This window comes from Leptonychotes weddellii, chromosome 12 (assembly GCF_054177405.1).
Source record: "Leptonychotes weddellii isolate Sample4059 chromosome 12, ASM5417740v2, whole genome shotgun sequence".
In the NCBI taxonomy this organism is placed as follows: Eukaryota; Metazoa; Chordata; class Mammalia; order Carnivora; family Phocidae; genus Leptonychotes; species Leptonychotes weddellii.
The window spans coordinates 21,543,839-21,562,768 of record NC_138380.1 but is presented as its reverse complement, the minus strand read 5'-3'; the positions used below and the strand labels follow the sequence as shown (position 1 = coordinate 21,562,768).

Here is an 18,930-nt window from a genome sequence, read left to right as displayed (position 1 = left end):
ATTTTCACTGTGTTAATCACTTTATCTGGCTTTGTTGTTACTCTGGTAGAACTAGCATTCCCACTGCTGGGAAAAGATGGATTCTTTTGTAGTTTCCACACATACAAATCTCTTCATGCATTCCCATTTTTATTTGTTTAAGTTTGCTTTAAAAAATGAGGAATGGAGTGTCTTCGTTTTGGATAGTTCTCACCATCTTGCTAAGGTTTATCATCCTGTCCCTTTAGTTCTTAAATTTGAAAGCTTTTCAAACCTCTAGTGAATAACCCCGTTGACTTCCATCTTAGCTTGTGATTTGCCAAATTTTTTAATCTGTGTTTTGGGTGGAGGAGGGGGAATACGTTCTACAGTTACCATTGATTTTTAAGTTATTTTTGAAAATAAGAAGTTAGGAACATAGCACTGAATCTAGTCTCCCCTGTTATTGGTGACATACAGCTTACTGCTTTTCAGAAATGTCACTAATGTTACCTTAGATTATACCTTAACTATGATCTCTTGCTTTTCTTCTTTTGTTACTCTTTTTCCTGGTTATAAAAGCAGTGTATGTTCATTATAAGTTTGGAAAGTATAAAGAAAAAATAAAAGTATTTCAAATTACTGTAAACATTTTGGTTTTTTTTTTTTAACTTGTATGTGTGTCTGCTGGAATCAGTCTGTATGACCTTATTTTTTTCAATTTACTGTGTAACCTAAACAGCTCCCCACATCCTTCAATTAACTTATTTATTTATTTATTTTGTGGGCAGCAAAGCAAGGTTTATTGAGCGATAGCAAAAGTGATAGTACAAAGCTCCCAAGGAAGGAGGATGCCCCAAGAGGGTTGCCCTTCAGTGAACTTCTAATGTAGTAATTTCAATGACTGTCATTTAATTCCATGATTGTATGATAATTTATTACTCCAATTGATTCATCTTAAATTTTTAGACCTATGGTAGTGTGGTTTTATGTTTTAGTAAACAGGTTATACTGTATAATAGAATCAAATAGGTTCCCTGAGCATACAGAATCACACCTGGGAGGATCTAAAGTTTAGGAGAGTCATTCCATGTCTATTAATTGATGATATTGAGTATTTTTTTTAGGTAGAATTTGGTCATTTAAGAAGTGTACTAGCTTTCTCCCCCTTCAGTCACGTGCATTTCATCTCATTCAGAAAGTCAACTTTGTGTTTCCTGAAATTTTAATTCTCTAATGGGAAACTTTCATTTTATTCCTTTTTTTCTACATTTCTTTTAGCCTGGTTCTAATGCTTAATTTTTTTAAAGATTTTATTTATATTTATTTGTCAGAGAGAGCGAGCGAGCACAAGCAGGGGGAGCGGCAGAGGCAGAAGAAGAAGGAGGCTCCCCGCTGAGCAAGGAGCCCGATGTAGGACTCGATCCCAGGACCCCCGGATCATGACCTGAGCCGAAGGCAGACGCTTAACCAACTGAGCCACCCAGGCATCCCTAGTGCTTAATTTTTTAACCTTCCATTATCTTCTTCATTATTTAAAAACAACATAGCAACGAAATAGTCTCTGTAATTTTATTTTTGCTTTGCTTGTATTATAGATTAGTGGGGATAGCTTAAGCTGGGTAGGTTTGGAGGAACCAGAGTCAGTAACAGAAGCTGGAGGCCTCGGTCTCTTAGCCATCTCATGAACTACCCGTCAGCCACCTGCTTTGTATCATCCATTTATTTTAAGAGTAGCTTCTTAAATGACTTGGGAGATTTCGGGGCTGATACTCACTAATACTCACAATAATAAAGTGAGTATTCTTAGTGACTGACATCTGCTAAAATTCCTGCAAGTAAACATCCTAGACTGTCCCTCCTGGACTGTCATTCTCTCTAGGCATGTAACAGGCTTAATTTACTGAAATGGCTTCATGTTACTGTGGATTCCTGTTCTTGGACTCTCAGATTTTATTTATTCTGATACTTAGGATCTCGTAATTCTTTCATTGAATTGCTGTTTAAATTTGGAGAATTCATATAACTCCACTGAATTTGCTTTCTCTTGTATAGTGTCATGTGTTTGCCTTATGGGATAACTCTGGTCCCTTTCATTCTGATTTTAAATGGCATTCCTTTTACTTTATCCCTTAAAAGCTCAATCAGTTAGGGGCGCCTGGGTGGCTCAGTTGGTTAAGCGACTGCCTTCGGCTCAGGTCATGATCCTGGAGTCCCGGGATCGAGTCCCGCATCGGGCTCTCTGCTCGGCAGGGAGTCTGCTTCTCCCTCTGACCCTCCTCCCTCTCATGCTCTCTGTCTCTCATCCTCTCTCTCAAATAAATAAATAAAATCTTTAAAAAAAAAAAAAGCTCAATTAATTAAGAGTTGGAATTTAAAAAATGAATCTTTATATAATAAATATAAATCTTAATCATTTAAAGAAGTAACTTACTATGCAGATATATTCTCTATTTCTACTCTTTGTAAGCTAGCCTAATTCCAGATTGTATGACTTTGCCATTTTATATTGCAGAAGGCCACTATTGCATAATTTGGGGACATATTATTTAACCTGAGTAACTGTTGTTGTTCCTGTGTCTTCCTTCTGCTCCACAGCCCAGCCGCTTACAAGCAGCTAAAAAAAGTATTCTCCCAATGTTCAAGAAAAGCAAAAATGAAGAAAGGGGTGGGGCTCTTGCTTACAGATATTGATCAATTACTAATAAATTGTGGAATTAGTAAAAATTGGTTATATTCATTCTTTTCAGATTTGGGAGTTGCCTGTTAGATCAATACCAGTTAATTCACCTCTGTTCTCCCTGTTTGTTCCAGATCAGAGTATCTCAAACATGCACTATTTCTTATTAATTATGGGATTTTTTTTTAGACTTTTGAATCCCATACTTATCATTGAATATTTTATTGATTTCATTGCTAAATTATGTTTATCTTGATGTTTACTTGCAGGAATTTTAGCAGATGTCAGTCACTAAGAATACTCACTTTATTAGATATGATAAAGCATTTCAATTTATAACCTTCTGTTGGTTATAACCATTTCTTTTGCAGATTATATTTATAAATGCATCACTTTATTTAAACTAAACCTACCTGTGCATACTGGTTTATCTTTTACAGTGAAAATAAGGATCTTATTACGGACTAATCCTTTCTATTTCAGCACTTAATTAACCTGAAATTTCAGTGTTGTTCTTTAATATATTTAATGTGTTACTATTTCGTTTGATTTCGTGTGTGTGTGTGTGTGTGTACACATATATATGTAGCAGTTTTGCTTGCTCTTTTTCTAATATACTAAGTTTGATTTCTATTTCCTGTATTAGTGGTTGTTCTGAGAGGTACTCTTTAAATGATTGGGCTTTAGATGATTCTTTTGAGACTGAGAAGTCTCTCCTTAGGATAGTTTGCATGAAGATCTTGGCCAGTGGTTGCAATAAAGTTTTATTGCAATAAACCTCTATTGCTGATTTTCTGGTATCATCTTGGTGGTTGTGTCAGGAGCTGCTAGAAGTTTTGGCTTTGTTCTTATTTCCCATGAAATTGTCTGAACTTGTGTGGTAATTCTGTATTTGACAGAATATTTTAAATATCATTACTGTCTTCTTAGGTTGGTCTTTCAATGAACAGATTAATTTATAACTCAAAAAATTATCTAATGAGTAAACCAACTGTCCTGTTTTTGAGATGACATCTCATGAGCAGAGAGAGACTTTTTTTTAATAGCACAAGAACAAAAATTCTTTCCATGCTAAATTTTGGAGAGTTCATTGGGTCTTTCTGTTTATTCCTATACTACTATGCTGTGGAAGAGTTTCTCATTAGTTTTTCCATTGTGGACTCTAAGAGGTGGAGGCAGGAGAGGTATAGGTCAGCTGGTAGGAAGAGAATCACATAGAATTACCACACGTGACACATCAGGGAGCGATGCATCGCTCTGTGTACCAAGGATGTATTCAAACAGGCTAAGTAATGAAGATTAGGAGTCCTTGAATCCTGAAATACAGTCCAGTTCATTTTAAATGAGTTGAGTGTGTGCGAGAAAACTAGAAGCACACACAGCTGGTGAGAGGGTAAAAGCCTATAGGGATTGTAATTTTTGGAAGAATCTTTACATACTCTGTATCATTTTTTGGATCCTAAACAGTGGTGCTGTGCAGTTTGTCCTAACCAGAGGACGTGTTGTGAGGAAGTTTGCATTCCTGTGAAGTAGCTGCTTGATTAGTTGATTAGTTGACCATCCCCTGAGACTTAGGCACCAAAAGATTTCTTCCTTCTTACGAAAGAGTGGCTTTTTAAAAAAGATGGATTTGGTTGAGGTTCTCTGAACTGGATAAATTAAGAGATTAAAATAGTTATCTTATACGATTTGATTCTGAGGGCTTACTTGTGTTTGTTAATGATAAGTCTTCTGCATATGCCGTCAGTTGCTCTCTCAACTGATTCTCAAGGCACTTTATGGTATTATAAAAAATAAGATTATTGTTATTATAATAAGATCTTATTAAAGCAGTTCTGCGTGCACTTTCTCTTATTATGGCTGCAATCTCAAAAGCGTATCTTCACGGACAAATGAAGTATGGTATACACACATAGTACACATACTCTGCCATTAAAGGACATCAAGTGCTGATTTGTGGAACAACCTGGATGAACATTAAAAGCGTTAGACCATGTGAGAGAAGACACAAAAGACCACTTACCGTAAGTTTCCATTTATGTGAAATGTCCAGAATAGGCAAACGCAAGGAGATAGTAGATTAATGGTTCCCAGGAGCTAGGGGAAGGGGGGAACGGGGAGTGACTGTTTAATGGATAAAGAGTTTCTTTTTGGGTGATGAAAGTGTTCTGGAATTAGATAATGGTGATGGTTTACAGCGTTGTGAATATACTAAAACCCACTAAATTGGTATACTTTAAAATGGTTACTGGTGAATTTTATATAAATTTTATCTCAAAGATGAAAAGGTACATCTGCATGTTGGTGGAATGGCTGCTGAATGATACATGAGAAGCACTTGGTATTTGTTTCTTGATGCTATTGCTGGTTGGCATTTCACCCGGTGAGTTAAATAGTGGATAGTAGGGGTGGCCTCTGAAATATATGAGGTGTCCTCTCATTAAGGGAAATCCATACTTGCGCAGTGACTTGATAATTCATGGAAAGTGCTGTAGGATAATCACCTGTAAGTTCCCATTTTTAGTGGGAATGCAAGACATTTGGTTAACATGTGTGATTGCTTCCATTCACTTTTGTATGTTCACCATGTTTTATCTAAACCTGGTTTTGAGAATCTCCGGCTCTCCTTTTTGGAAACTAGTTACTAGATTGCTGCCTAGGTGTAGATAGCAAGGCTTATGTTTTGAGATTCTCTGTTAGATACAGACTTGAATGTGTGAGTTAGAGGTATAGTAGAGCAGTGACTGGTGGCAGTTTATTGGTACACCAAACATATATCTTACCATATTTGAGTATTTTCGGATTATTTGCTGCTATGAGACAGTGTTCCATTAGCACTAATTCTTGGCTCTTGATGTCACAGCCTTCGCTGATCTGTGCAGTACATTATACTAAAAAAGGAAACCCCATGGGTTGACATCAGGTTTTGTTGGCTATCCTGTGATGATTTAGGGAGACAGAATGAAGTCAGTTTGTTGCAGTGGGAAATCTGTGCTCCTTGTCTGCTCTACCAGTGGGAAGCAGGATCAGGGCATGAATTAGGGATGGGGCATAGCCCTTCAGACAGTAGCTGTTGGCCTTAGAACTAAAAAAAGAACAGGTTAGCCTGCTGCAAAATACTGGAGCTTAGTGAATGGTCAGTTGGTAGAGTAATATTTTGTGTCTTTCATCCACTGTTCCTCAGCTATATGAAGGGCTGCAGCTAGGTATAACAAACATAAACCAGTAACATCAGACTTGTCAGTGATCGGTGTGCCAAAATGCGGTTCCTTGTTACGTGACAAGTAGAGAAGACATATGGCAGGCAGGTGGTGGCAGCAGCATCATTATCAGCTCCCAGCGAGATTGGCAGTTCATTTGCAGATAGTGATGCCCACCTGCCATGGAAACAGTACACCACTGGGCACCCGGAAGCCCTCATGATCGTGTCCTTCTAACAGTGTTTAGCCTGCCCTGCATAATTCTTATTGGTTGGCAGACACTACTGAACAGTGACACTGGCCACAGCCTGGGAACTAGTGTGATGTAATATATATTCAGCATTGAAGTGTCTGGTTTGAGCAGGCCCGTTTGTTGTTGTTGTTGCTCTTAGTAAAGGTACATGTTATCTTTTATATATTTTATCGCAACTAACCATTTCTTAAATTTAATCTTATTTTTCCTCTTCCAAATGTAACTTACAAATTTTAATCTCAGAAATTTATGGTGTGAAAAACCGAATGTACCCTATAATTGTAGGTATATTCCTACAGTTTGTTAGGTATATTCCTCCGGATTATCTTTCTATCCGTGTCCTGAATTTCCCCAAATAGGATTATATTGTATGTACCATTGCACATTTGCTTTTTTGTTTGGCCATGTTTCCAAAGCAGAGTATATAGATCTCCCTTGTTTTCAACAGCTATGGGATATTTACTGAGAAGTGCTGGTAATATACTAGTGGAAAAAAAGAGCCATGGCCACTACCAACTTGGAACTCGTGGGCTGCTATGAGAGAGAGACCACAACTTGTAATTATGCTTTTGTGCTAAACTACCATGAATGCAAAGGACAGAGGCCTTGCACATACATCTTTGTTTCTATAGACTAAATTCCTTAAATTGGAATTGCTGGGTCAAAGGACATCTACATAATAAGTGTTAGTACAGTTGTCAGTTTGACCTCCAAAGATGTTATACCAATTTAGGTGTCTGCCAACAGTGGGAAAATAGCACTTAGAGAAGCACATGAAAATTGAAGGCTCATTAGACAAAAGCATGGGCAGTAGTGATTAGATTTAAGTGGAGAACCAGACGGAGGTGGAAAAATTATAGTGGGATGCAATGAAAATTCCCCCAAAATCTGCATCTACGCTTGACAGATCTCTAAGGGAGGTCTATTCCTCCTGGAGGAAATGTGTCCAAACACAACACATCCAAAATTATTTGACAATTTTATAAGAAGTCAATGAGCTGTCGATTACTCTTACTCTATGACTGCTGCTGAGAAATGGTGAAGCAGGTAACCGTTAGACTTGTAGTACCTAGACATGCAGCTTGAATTGGCTTTTCTTTGTAGAAATCAGGAAAATACATAAAGGTATTTCATATCCTGAGAGGAGTGGAATAATGTGTCCTCCACGACTGTCTGAGACTGCTCCTTTATTTAATGGGTTATTGGACATAACTTCTCATTATTATTGCCTTTGGGTAAACATCTGTTTTCTGGGAATGTGATGGAAGTATCCTTTTGAGATTCTGGAGTTGGCTAGGTCTGAGGTAAGAGTTGTCTGACCTTTGCCCGGCTCGTGCTGCCAAGTTATTGCCTAATGGAATGTGTGTGAGTAGAAAATCCTAAGCAAAACAAAACAAAAAACACATATTTAATTGTGGTAAAATGCACATTACAAAAAATTTATACTCACAACCATTTTTAAGTGTACTGTGTGGTTGCATGGTAATATACTCAACACTACTAAACTCCAGAACTTTTTTGTCTTGCAAAACAAACGGTATACCCATTTAACAAGATCTCTCCATTCCCTCCTCTCTCTAGCCCTTATCAGCCAACATTCTGCTTTATTTCTTTGAGCTTGACTACTCTACATACCATTTAAATGGATTCATACAGTATTTCTTTTTGTGACTGGCTTATTTCACTTAGTATAATGTCCTTGGGGTTCATCCAAGTAATAGCATGTGTCAGAGTGTCCTTCCTTTTTAAGACGACCTATATCCTATTGTATGTATGTACCACATTTTGTTTATCCATTTATCCATCAGGGGACTTTTGGTTGCTTCCACTTTTTGGTTATTGTGAGTAGTACTACTGTGAACATGAGATACAAATATCTGACACCCTGCTTTTAATTCTTCTTCTTTTTTTTAATGATTTATTTATTTTTTACAGAGATAGTGTGCGAGCAGGGGGAGGGACAGAGGGAGAGGCAGTGAGAGAAACTTAAGCAGACTCCATGCTGAGTTGGGGAGCCAGACACGGGGCTTGATCCAACAACCCTGAGATCACAACCTGAGCCGAAACCGAGAGTTAAACACTTAACTGACTGCACCACCCAGGCACTCCTTCAGTTGAAGATATCCAGAAGTAGAATTGCTGGTTCTTACCGTAGTTCTGTTTTTAAGTTTTTGAAGAACCTCAGCAATTTTTTACTTCATGTCTGTGATAAGTTAGCAGTGGAGACTGGGGCACTAAGAGTCTCGAAGACTTGTCTGTATAGCTGCCCAAAGGTTAGCTGCATGAATTTAGGCAGTTAGGTATGCAAATAATGCATTTGACCTAGGTTTATCGTCCATTTTTATGTTCACCTGGTTTCCAAATATGTATTTGTGGGCTGGAGAGTTGACTATATGCATATAAACTACTTTTTGTTGTTGTTTTGTTTTTGTTTTTGTTTTTTTAAACAGTGGCTGCATATAAGTCAAGAGACCTGGATTTGGAGGTGGACACAGATGCAATGCAGGATGGTCTTTGATGAGTCTCTGTGTGTAGTTTCAGGCATTGACCTTAGGTGTTATTGCTCTGTGCACGCTGTGCCTTTGATCAAGGAACTTGGTTTCATTTAGTAGGCCTCTGTCTTCTCTGTGAAATACAGGGAGAGGGTGGTATATCTAAAGAAAGAAAGACTTATGATATTAACATCTGTTTATCTTGGAATCTTAGCATCAAAACCAAGGATAATTTATATAAATACAGAAGAGCTATATCCTTTGGCTATATTTCTTTGTGCCATTGGCAGGCATTCCTTAAGAATTATTATATTTTTCTTCATAATTCTTCTTGGAGGTCATAATACACTTCTTTTAGTTCAGTTCACCATTCTACCTTTGGCCTTTAGTTAATTTGCCTCAATATGTATTTCCTTTGTCTGAATGCCAGCTCACGGGCATGCTGGAGAAATGGGTGTGCTTGGAACGGTAGTGAATGCAGCCTGGCTTTTCTATACTGGTTCTGCTCACCCAAGCAATACCGAGCCCCCAGAGCAATAAGGATTCACTGGAACTCTTGACAAGGTGAATATGTTAGCCCCCACTTTATTGCTTAGGTTCCGCTGTTTGTCCTATTGGTGAGTGGAGACATTTTCTTCATAGACTGGCATATATTTGCAGAGAAAATGTAACCTTTTGTTTTTATCCATGTCTTAATAATATCTCCTTTTCCCCCAGTAATTCTTCTTCTCAGATGCCATTAAGCAAATCCTCTTTCTTCATATCCCTGAGCCTTTCAGTTTTATTACTGCTGTTGTTTTAAAAACTGAGTGACATTGTGTGTGTTCTACACAAAGGCATAAGGATCTCTGTGTATTTGTGCTGCTTGTGTGGCTGGAACTCCTCCAGGGAGAGTTCTGGACGAAATGATTTAATTTCCCCTGACTGCTGCTGACCTTGGAAATTTTGGACACAGATGCCTGTGACTGACACTTGTACAGGGGAGAAAAAAGACCCTCATGCAACTTCCATCCTCTAGAAGAAAGCAGTGGGAGATGGTAGCTCTGATGAGGAATAAGAAGAACCAGGGGGAGACACTGGGGACAGTTTCCAGTATTACTTGTGGGGCCTCAGCATTCTTTGTTAGGGACACTGTGGTATTACACTTAGGTATTGGGATGAGTTATATCATGATACAGCAATGAATAAGATGGTGGAGCATTCGTGCAAACACAGATTATACTTTTTACATTCATTTGCGTGCTTGTAAGGGCTGAAGATTCTAGAGGATTAATGAAAATACTGGCAGCTGTGAGGTTATTTTCATAATAGTGGTCTCTGTTTTTCTGTGATCCTCATCAGATTTACTTGAAATATTTTCAGTTGTCAAAACCGTATTTTCAAAACTGTATATGTGCCGTTATTTACCTCATACATAAACTAAGGAATATTTTGAGACCATTTTAATGTTATGGTTGTCAAGTCACTACTTCTAGAAATCTTTACCAGTCTCTAATGGGTCCTTATATAAAATGTTTTCACATGTATTTGTGGATCTCATGCCTGTGTATGCTTTAAATTAAATATTTACCAAACTGAATGCTTATCAGGAAGCAAGTGATGTCCACTTAAACGGATGCTTAATGTCAGTAGAGACTCTCAGCATCTCCACAGGCCCTGTGTTAAGCTGGATTTCTGCCTTTCCTCTCAAAACAGATAAAAGCATCTGCCCATCCAGCAGGGTGGTGGGGGGTAAGGAGTTCATTTTGTCAGAAATACATCAAATAAAAATGCTCCTTGCCTCTGTGCTTACACAGGTTTGTAAGCACTATAGGTTAACATTCCATTGATGAAACTGGAATGTGCTCAGAATAGTTCTAACTCTGTGGGGGAGTTGGCAAGGGTGATTGTAGTCGGGGGAGAGCAACATAAATATATGTGAATAAACAACCAGCCTTAGCACCTAATTACAGTGATTTCAAAGTGGCGGGGGGAGGGATGTTACACAGTACAGTTAGGCTGGATTGGAGAGTTAGGAAGGGAGGGTTTTTTTGTTTCCTTATCTTTGCAGTGTAGATGTATAATTTTTTGTCCATTATCTGTAAAATTGCTTAGGTTATCCAGTTTGGCCTTCTGTACAAAATTTTTTACGAGAGATCTGAGCTCAGCGATATCCTAATGAAACACAAATTTCAGCTTTTTGGTTGTGGTTATATAATTAAATAGTTCACATCTACCAGTTGCTCATTTTTTTTCTAGTAATATCAATCAATACTGAGCAGAAGTATTAATCACCACTATAAAAGCAGATATTTCCTTAACCTGAATTTCTAGTCACCATCAATCTAGTAGAATAAATTCCAACCACTAAGGTAAAGAATTCTAGAATTATGTCAGCAAATCAAGGATAAATAAAACTCGGCCATTGAAATGGTAGAAGTGATTGAAAAGTATCTTCATCAAATACAGAACAGAATATATTTTACAATGATAGTCATAAATTAAAGGTTTTTCCCTTTGTACGAAGTTAGTCTCACATCCGAAATTGTTTTTAGGAACTGAAAGTTCCAAAGCTTTCTGGTCTATTCAGGTAACAGATTTTTTTAAAGGAAAATGAATAAACATTTTGTTTTTCATACCATGTTTGTTCCTATTTGGTTTCAGAATGTTTACCAGGGATTCATAAAATAGAAGATAACAAAAGCTCCCAGGAAGAAATGGAGAAAGTTAGAATCACAATAGGTAGGATCATGTAATAGAGGATGAGGCTAAGACTCTTGTGCCTTAAGAGAGCGTCTAGGTGTCCACAGTCCAGTGTGGTGACTAGAGCCGCATATGTCTTCCAGGCACTTGAAAGGTGCATGGTCCGGATGGAGATGTGCTGGACCTGCAGAACGCACACTGGATTTCAGTGACTTCATATCAAAGTAAAAATAATCTCGGGGTGCCTGGGTGGCTCAGTCGTTAGGTGTCTGCCTTCGGCTTGGGTCATGATCCCGGGGTCCTGGGATCGAGCCCCACATCAGGCTCCCTGCTCCGTGAGAAGCCTGCTTCTCCCTCTCCCACTCCCCCTGCTTGTGTTCCATCTCTCACTATGTCTCTCTCTGTCAAATAAATAAATAAAATCTTTAAAAAAAAAATAATCTCAATATCTTTTTCATATTGGTTATTTGTTGATAGGATGTTTTGTATATTTTTAAAGTTAAATAGGAAATGTTATTAAAAATAATTTCATCTGTTTTTCCCTTTTTAATGTTGCTACTAGAAAATATGAATGTACATAAGCTGCTCTTAGTTGTGATTCATGGTCTTTTTGTGACCCCGTGCTGTCTGGGAGGAGGTAGGTTTGATGTCCTCTTGTGGGGGTGGAGTGGCTCCACGAGTGCCTGTATCTGAGTAGCGAGCTTGGCTGGGAGGTAAGCTGAGAGCATGCCCAGAAGTGGACCAAGAGGCGCCTCCTCAGCAGTTTGTTTTGAAGCTCATCCTATATCTATGTGAATGGGTAATTAAAATTTGTTTGAAAATAGAAAAATATGAGATGTATATATTTTTAAATTAATACATAAGGTGCTTTTTAGCAGGGAAGAAAGATTAAGCATACATAAATATTGAGGACTATTATGGAAGGTACTATTTTGTCCAGACAAATGGAGACTTGGTCTCTTTGTTCATTGTCTTCCTAATTTAGTAAGGCAAGGAGTATCCTCTTAAAATATCTATAGTTAACCTATTAATTAATTGAGATTATTCCCCACGCTCTGCTTTAATTATCTTTGGTAAATAAAATCTTCAATAACTAGTACCTACGAAATTAATCTAGAAAATGTGTAAGTAAATACTAAATAGTGTGTCATTCTTTAAAATAAGCCCTACTTATCTCTAAGTTGGGATGAATATGTATGAAGTACATATCCTTGTTTGCTGTGGCTCCTTAAGGAGAAAAGTGTATTTAATTGAGTCTTTCTACTTAATGATTTCAGTAGTCTAATGATTTAAGTCAACATGCATCTTATTTATGCATATATGTATGTATTCATGTACTTATTTATCTCACATACACTTATTTAGCACTAACTTTGTGCCAGGCTCTCCAAGAAAATCAGTACATGTTTATCTAAACATAACTGACACATAGAGCTTACTCTGAGTCTGGCCCTGTTCTAAATGCCTTGTGTTTATTAATGCATTTCTTCCTATAGCTGTGAGATAGGCAGAGTTATCCATGTTAAACTGAAGCATAGAGGAGTTAGGTAACTTAATCCAAGTTCACACAGCTCTTAACGTAGAATCGCTGGGAACCAGACCTTGCGGCCTGGTGGCTTGAGTCCATGCTCTTATTTAAGCTGCGTAAAATAGTTTGTTCTACTTACTTTTGTCTTCCGGGTGCATTAGCTGGACTTGCCCAGACGGCAATGTTGTCTTTTCTGGGGTGCATAGAAGCTTTTCATAACTACCTGGGAATTCTGTCATGAGAGCGATGGGGGTCATTTAAGAGCTTATTTCCAGAGGCAGGGTATTTATTACAGCTCTTTGTGAATTTATGATTGGCCATGTGGAATAGTGGGTGGGATTATATGATAATTATGCAAAATAGCCTTACATAACAGCCCTAGTTAATATTAATACTAAACTCAGGCTGTGACCTGGAAATGTTGTGGATATGCAGTTGTTTTTCCTCCCTTCCTTATCCTTTATACATGGTTCAGATTTTGTCATTTTGTCATTTCATTATCATCACTACCATAAAGTCTATGAAGTTCTTTGGTAGTTTGGCTTTTTGAGAGATCAGTTGGATGAAGAATATCCATCCATAGATCCTCAGAATTCTGTAGGTGTGGCCCGAAGCTATTCTGTTGAACTAATTTGCTTTCATGCTTTATAAGAGATTGTGATATAAATTTGGTCTTAAGCTTTCATTTTCATTTCTCTGAATGGTCCTTGAAAGGAGTACTCTATAATCTAATGGACCAAGGACGAATCAAATTAGATTGCCCCCGTGCCCTTTTTTTTTTCTTTGAAAATGTGTTTGAGAAACAAATAATATGGGAAATTATATGTATTTTGCTTGCTTACCTGGTTACAGGAATGGCTGTGATTAAAGCTTTATCATGATTTCAAAATACCCCTCTCCCCTCTCTTTTAAATAAATATATTTTTGTCATATAAAACAGCGGAAAGGTCAACAACTTGACATAGTAGTCCTCAAAATTGAACCTTCTCATTTCAAAGGTGTCCTTTAGAATTTTATGTCTGAAAGGGCTCCTGATTACATATATCCATACATGCAATAGATATTTACTATATACCTTCCTACTCCTGTACAGGCCCCGTGACAACAGTATTAGTGAGTAAAAGGCATGACCTGCCTTCTCCTGGAGCTTCCAATCTATGTGTTCCAATATACTGTAGTAAAGGTAAGGTAGGAATTACAAAGGCCTAAGAAAAACGCCATATAATACACCATATTTGGCTATCTTGGAATTCGAGAGTTCAGTGACTGTAAGGTTCTAGTCTAGTGCTCTAAATTTTCCAGGTGAAAAAGTGAGATCCAAAGTTGGGATGTGACTCTTTTGTGAGAGATAAGTGGAACCAAGCAAGAGCCCAGGGCTCCTTGGGGTCATTGCTGTAAAGAGAGATCAGAGATCAGGCCCTTTGTGTTATGTACATGTTAAATACTTGTATACTAAACATTCCAGGAGTATCTTTGCTTGATAAATGAGGAATCTGTCTGCATTAACCTGCTACTTTTTAACTCCTACCATTCCGTATGTACTTAACCCACAAGCACAAAACTAAAGTTATGATTTATTCAAAGACCTTGCTAAGATTTACAGTTTTAATTGAAATTATTTAAATTGTGGCTCTTTCTTAAGTGAACGACAAGTCAGTGATGAGTATCTAGAGATAGCTTCAAGGTACAGAAACAGATCTCAGAATCCACAGGAGAGGGACATAAATGCTAATTATAAATTGACTTTAATTCTTGGTTTGTCATGGCTGCCTGCAGGTGTGTGTCTTGGCTGTGGGCTGTTCTCAGGGCCTCATTTGTATTTGAGGTTTACTTTAATAATATTGCCTCCCAGAAGAGCTCTTTTTTAATCTCTTACTTTCAGTTCTTTTCCTAGATAAAGGAAGAAAGTAATTGGGAGATGAATGTAATTATTGATTCTTTAGGTTATTGAAGATTAAAGTTTTGTTTGTTTGGTCTTCCCACTTATTTTCCTGGAAGTCAGTTTTGGGAATACGGTGCCTTTTGGCCTTCTGAACTGGAAGATGGACAGGTGTTCATTTTTGTTAATTATCATTCCCCCCCCACCGCCACCACCATCACCAACACCATTACTCACTTGGCCTTCTGGATGAATTAATGCTCTCTGTATAGAGAGCTAATGTTACTCTCTGTATTTGCATTGAAGAACTGCTGTCCCACTCCGGTCTGCTGAGGTAGAGGCTTGGCTTTGGCAGGTGCAAGGTAACCTTGAGATTCACTTAGTTTATTTATAAGCAAGGATGAATGTTTCCATTGTAATAGAATTGTGGGCTTGAGCTTGTTAAGTGGATCAGGTGAGAACACAGATATGTGGACCTCTTTCCTCGCTTCCACATAATGTTTGACTTCCCACCAAATGCCCCCAATTCCACCATATTCTGTGGCTATGCCCTTTTTAATCTTAGCCCTGAGTTCCTTTACATTCCATGGTATGGGCACCCTTGAGGTTTAGCTCCTGTACACTGCCGATTAACTGTGTGATTTTGCCATGACTTAAACAGATATCCAGGGGCTCTCCTGGCTCTCTTCCTGCTTCTATAAGTTAGTTGAGGGCCTTGCCAGTATAAAGAGTTCCAGGGTGTGTCACTGCAGACAACTTGGGGACAAGCTTTTCCTCTCCGAGGGATTTGAGTCAGCCATCCTTCTGTTTGTAGCCCCTCTCGTTCCTTGTCCTGTCTTTGGCCTGTATTAACTCTGGCCAGCTGCATACAGGGAAACTATTAAAACCCCTGTGAAAGAGGGACTAGTTCTTAAACCCCATCCCCGCCCCTAGTCTGATCATATCCCTCATAGGTACCCATCTCCTTAGCTTTAGACAAGTTGATGAGACCTAGCAATAATTCCGGTATATACACCTGACTTTAGGGGCCTTCTGTATATTCTTTTCTTGTCTGTCTTGTTGTGTTATGACAGTACTTCTCATAAGAAAGATTTACCTTACCTTCAGTCCTTATTTGGCTTTCTCTCTGGTGGCTCCCTGTTGCTTTTAAACCATGATTTAGATGGAGCGTTCAAGTGAGTGATCTGACAATCCGAATTTTGAGGCAGCTGTCCTTTTCAAAATTTCTGTATTCATTTTTAAAATGAGTTTTTGAGGAACAGACAGTTTGAAAGGATTTTAATCGTGCTCACCAGCACTGTGGCTGAACTTGATGTCTATGCAATATGCTGTCTTTAAGCTGATCAGTGGGAACTAAAGACATGTTTAGAAAACGAGATTCTAGACTTTCTGACTATGAGGATGGCTTCAGGATGCTTGATCCAGTGTATTTTCTTCCATGCAGATATATAAACCTTGGCCATGGCCGAAACCAGGCATGTACCTTAGTTCTGTAAAACAGACACTACGTGTTTCTTCTTAAATGTTTTCATAAAGATCATTGCTTAGTATGTCCATATCCATATAATGTATATTAGGATTAGACAACTTTCTCATTTTAAGTTCCTAACTTCCTAACCTATTTGTACACATACCCTTTTCTTCATTCGAAATTTAAAGTTTTTCTAGTCCATTCAATCCTTTTGTTTCCCCAAATTTCCTAACTTCAACTGTATTGGTCCTGTGTGTAGTTAGCTGTGTCATTTTATTTACATACTGTGATACTTGTCCCAAGCATCCTTGTGACTGTCATCTTGTTTGTTCTCCTTGATGTTTCTTAACTTGGTTCTGGAACAGTTATGGTAGACTGAAATTACATGCAGTTTTTCTGTAGAGGCATTTCATATTTTAAAAAACAGATCTTCAAGGGAGTCTGAAAAGGTTAAAGAACTGCTTTACATAATGTTATCTAGGACTCCTGCAGGAATATTGCCAACCTCTTTTCTGTCAAGTGTAATATCCGTGGGACCTTAAATGTTTGGCCATTTGTCTTTCTCTTTTGGTATCAGTCTTTTAATTTTTTTTTTTTTTATTTGATAGAAAGACAGCAAGAGAGGGAACACAAGGGCGGAGTGGGAGAGGGAGAAGCAGGCCTCCTGCCGAGGAGGGAGCCTGATGCAGGACTCGATCCCAGGACCCTGGGATCATGACCTGAGCCGAAGGCAGACGCTTAACGACTGACCCACCCAGGCGCCCCAGTCTTTTAAATTTTTAGAGCAGTTTTAGGTTCATAGCAAAACCAAACAGAAAATAGAGAGTTCCCATTTATGCCCTACCTCTCCACAAGAACAGCCTCCCCCACTGTCACCATCCCCCACCCGAGTGGTACATTTGTTATAATTGATGAACCTTCATTGATATATCACCACTTAAAGTCCATAGTTAAATAGGGTTCACTCTCGGTGTTCTACTTTCTCTGGATTTTGAGAAATGTATGATGGCACATGTCCATCATTATTGTATGATACAGAATAGTTTCCCTTCCCTAAAAAAATCCCCTGTGCTTTTCCTTTTCATCCCTCGCTCCTCCCCCTGACCCCCAGCAACTGCTGATCTCATTGTCTTTATAATTTTGCCTTTTCCAGAATGTCATATAATTGGAACCATACAATATGTCAGTTTTTTTCAGGTTGGCTTCTTTCTCTTAGCAATATGCATTTAAGATTCCTCTGTCTTTTTATGGCATGATAGCTCATTTCTTTTTAGTGCTGAATAATACTCCATTATCTGGATGTACCACAGTTTGTTTATATGTTCATCTACTGAAGGACACCTTAGTTCCTTCCAGATTTTGGCAGTTATGATTAAAGATGCTATGAACATGCTTATCCAGGTTTTTGTGTAGACATAAGTTTCAACTCATTTGGATAAATACCCAGGCGTGTGATTGTTGGAACGTATGGTAAAATATGTTTAGTTTTATAAGAAACCACCAAACTGTCTTTCAGAGTAGCTATGCTGTTTTGTATTCACACCAACAGTGAGTGAGAGTCCTTGCTGCTCCACATCCACGTCAGCATTTGTTGTCAGCATTTAGATTTGGGCAATCCTAATGTAGTGGTAGCTCAGTAGTTTTATAATTCATATTTCCCCAGTGATATACAATGGAGAACATCGTCACCATCTGAAGGTCTTCTTGGGTGAGATGTCTAGGTCTTCAGCCCATTTTTAAATCGGTTGTTCATTTTCTTACTATTGAATCTTAAGACTTCTTTGCATATTTTGGTTAGCAGTCCTCTGTCAGATAAGGCTTTTGCAGATGTTTTCTCCCAGTCTGTGGTTCAGCTATCTTTCAATTGTTGTTTTTTAAAATGTTCAGGCCAGGGGCGCCTGGGTGGCTCAGTCGTTAAGCGCCTGCCTTCGGCTCAAGTCATGATCCCAGGGTCCTGGGATCGAGCCCCGCATCGGGCTCCCTGCTCCGCGGGAAGCCTGCTTCTCCCTCTCCCACTCCCCCTGCTTGTGTTCCTGCTCTCGCTCTCTGTCAGATAAATAAATAAAATCTTTAAAAAAAAAAAAAAAAAAAAAGTGTTCGGCCCGGAAAATCAAACTGGGCGAGGTGATCTTTCACAACCGGGCAGGCACATGTGGCTGCTAGTGAGCTGTGTTGCAGACTCTCAACCTTAACTTCCTTGATTCTTTATTTGCAGGTCAATGTGACTGTGGACTACATTAGACCAGCCAGCCCAGCCACAGAGACGGTGCCTGCCTTTTCAGAGCGGACATGTGCCACTGTCACCATTGGAGGAATGTGAGTGTCCTGGCCAGCAGGGACTAAGCCAGAGCTGCAAGTTGTCCTCAGTCACCTCTCTCCTTTCTTTTCTCCCTGATGTGCTTTCTGTTGCTCTTAACACAGTGCTGCTTAATTATTATGTCTGTGTAGTACTTTACATTTGCAAAGCATTTTATAATCATTCATTAGCTAATCATATTCTTTTATTGTTTAAGATTTACTGGGCTCTGTGTGCTTGGCACTATATAGCATACATTATTACTATTAATAATGCCATTTATTGTCAGGCCCTAGGTACTATCCAACATTAGGTGGAAAAATTATCTGCACATTCGTTTAGGAAGTTCAATTATAGACAACCCCCCTCCCCCCCAAAAAAGGGAGGGCAGGGGAAGAAGAAGGGTTCATTGGACATTTTCTTTATACAGATGTATGTTTTCATTAGATGATGGGGCCTTTCTCTTTTGTGCTGGCCATATCCTGTTCTGT

The 18,930-nt window shown here is 38.6% G+C and overlaps 1 protein-coding gene and 1 long non-coding RNA gene across 2 annotated transcripts in view; one reads left to right on the top strand and one right to left on the bottom strand.

Moving 5' to 3' along the window:
* Positions 1-13,062, bottom strand: part of LOC145716488 (uncharacterized) — an 87,770-nt gene extending 74,708 nt beyond the window's left edge. The window contains exon 1 of the long non-coding RNA XR_014139159.1: positions 12,933-13,062. This is a non-coding gene — a long non-coding RNA (uncharacterized LOC145716488). The remainder of the gene's footprint in view (positions 1-12,932) is intronic.
* SND1 (staphylococcal nuclease and tudor domain containing 1) overlaps positions 1-18,930 on the top strand; it is a 404,590-nt gene that overhangs the window by 165,565 nt on the left and 220,095 nt on the right. The window contains exon 12 of the mRNA XM_081800145.1: positions 18,359-18,459. Coding sequence (XP_081656271.1) covers positions 18,359-18,459 — 101 coding nt within the window. The remainder of the gene's footprint in view (positions 1-18,358; positions 18,460-18,930) is intronic.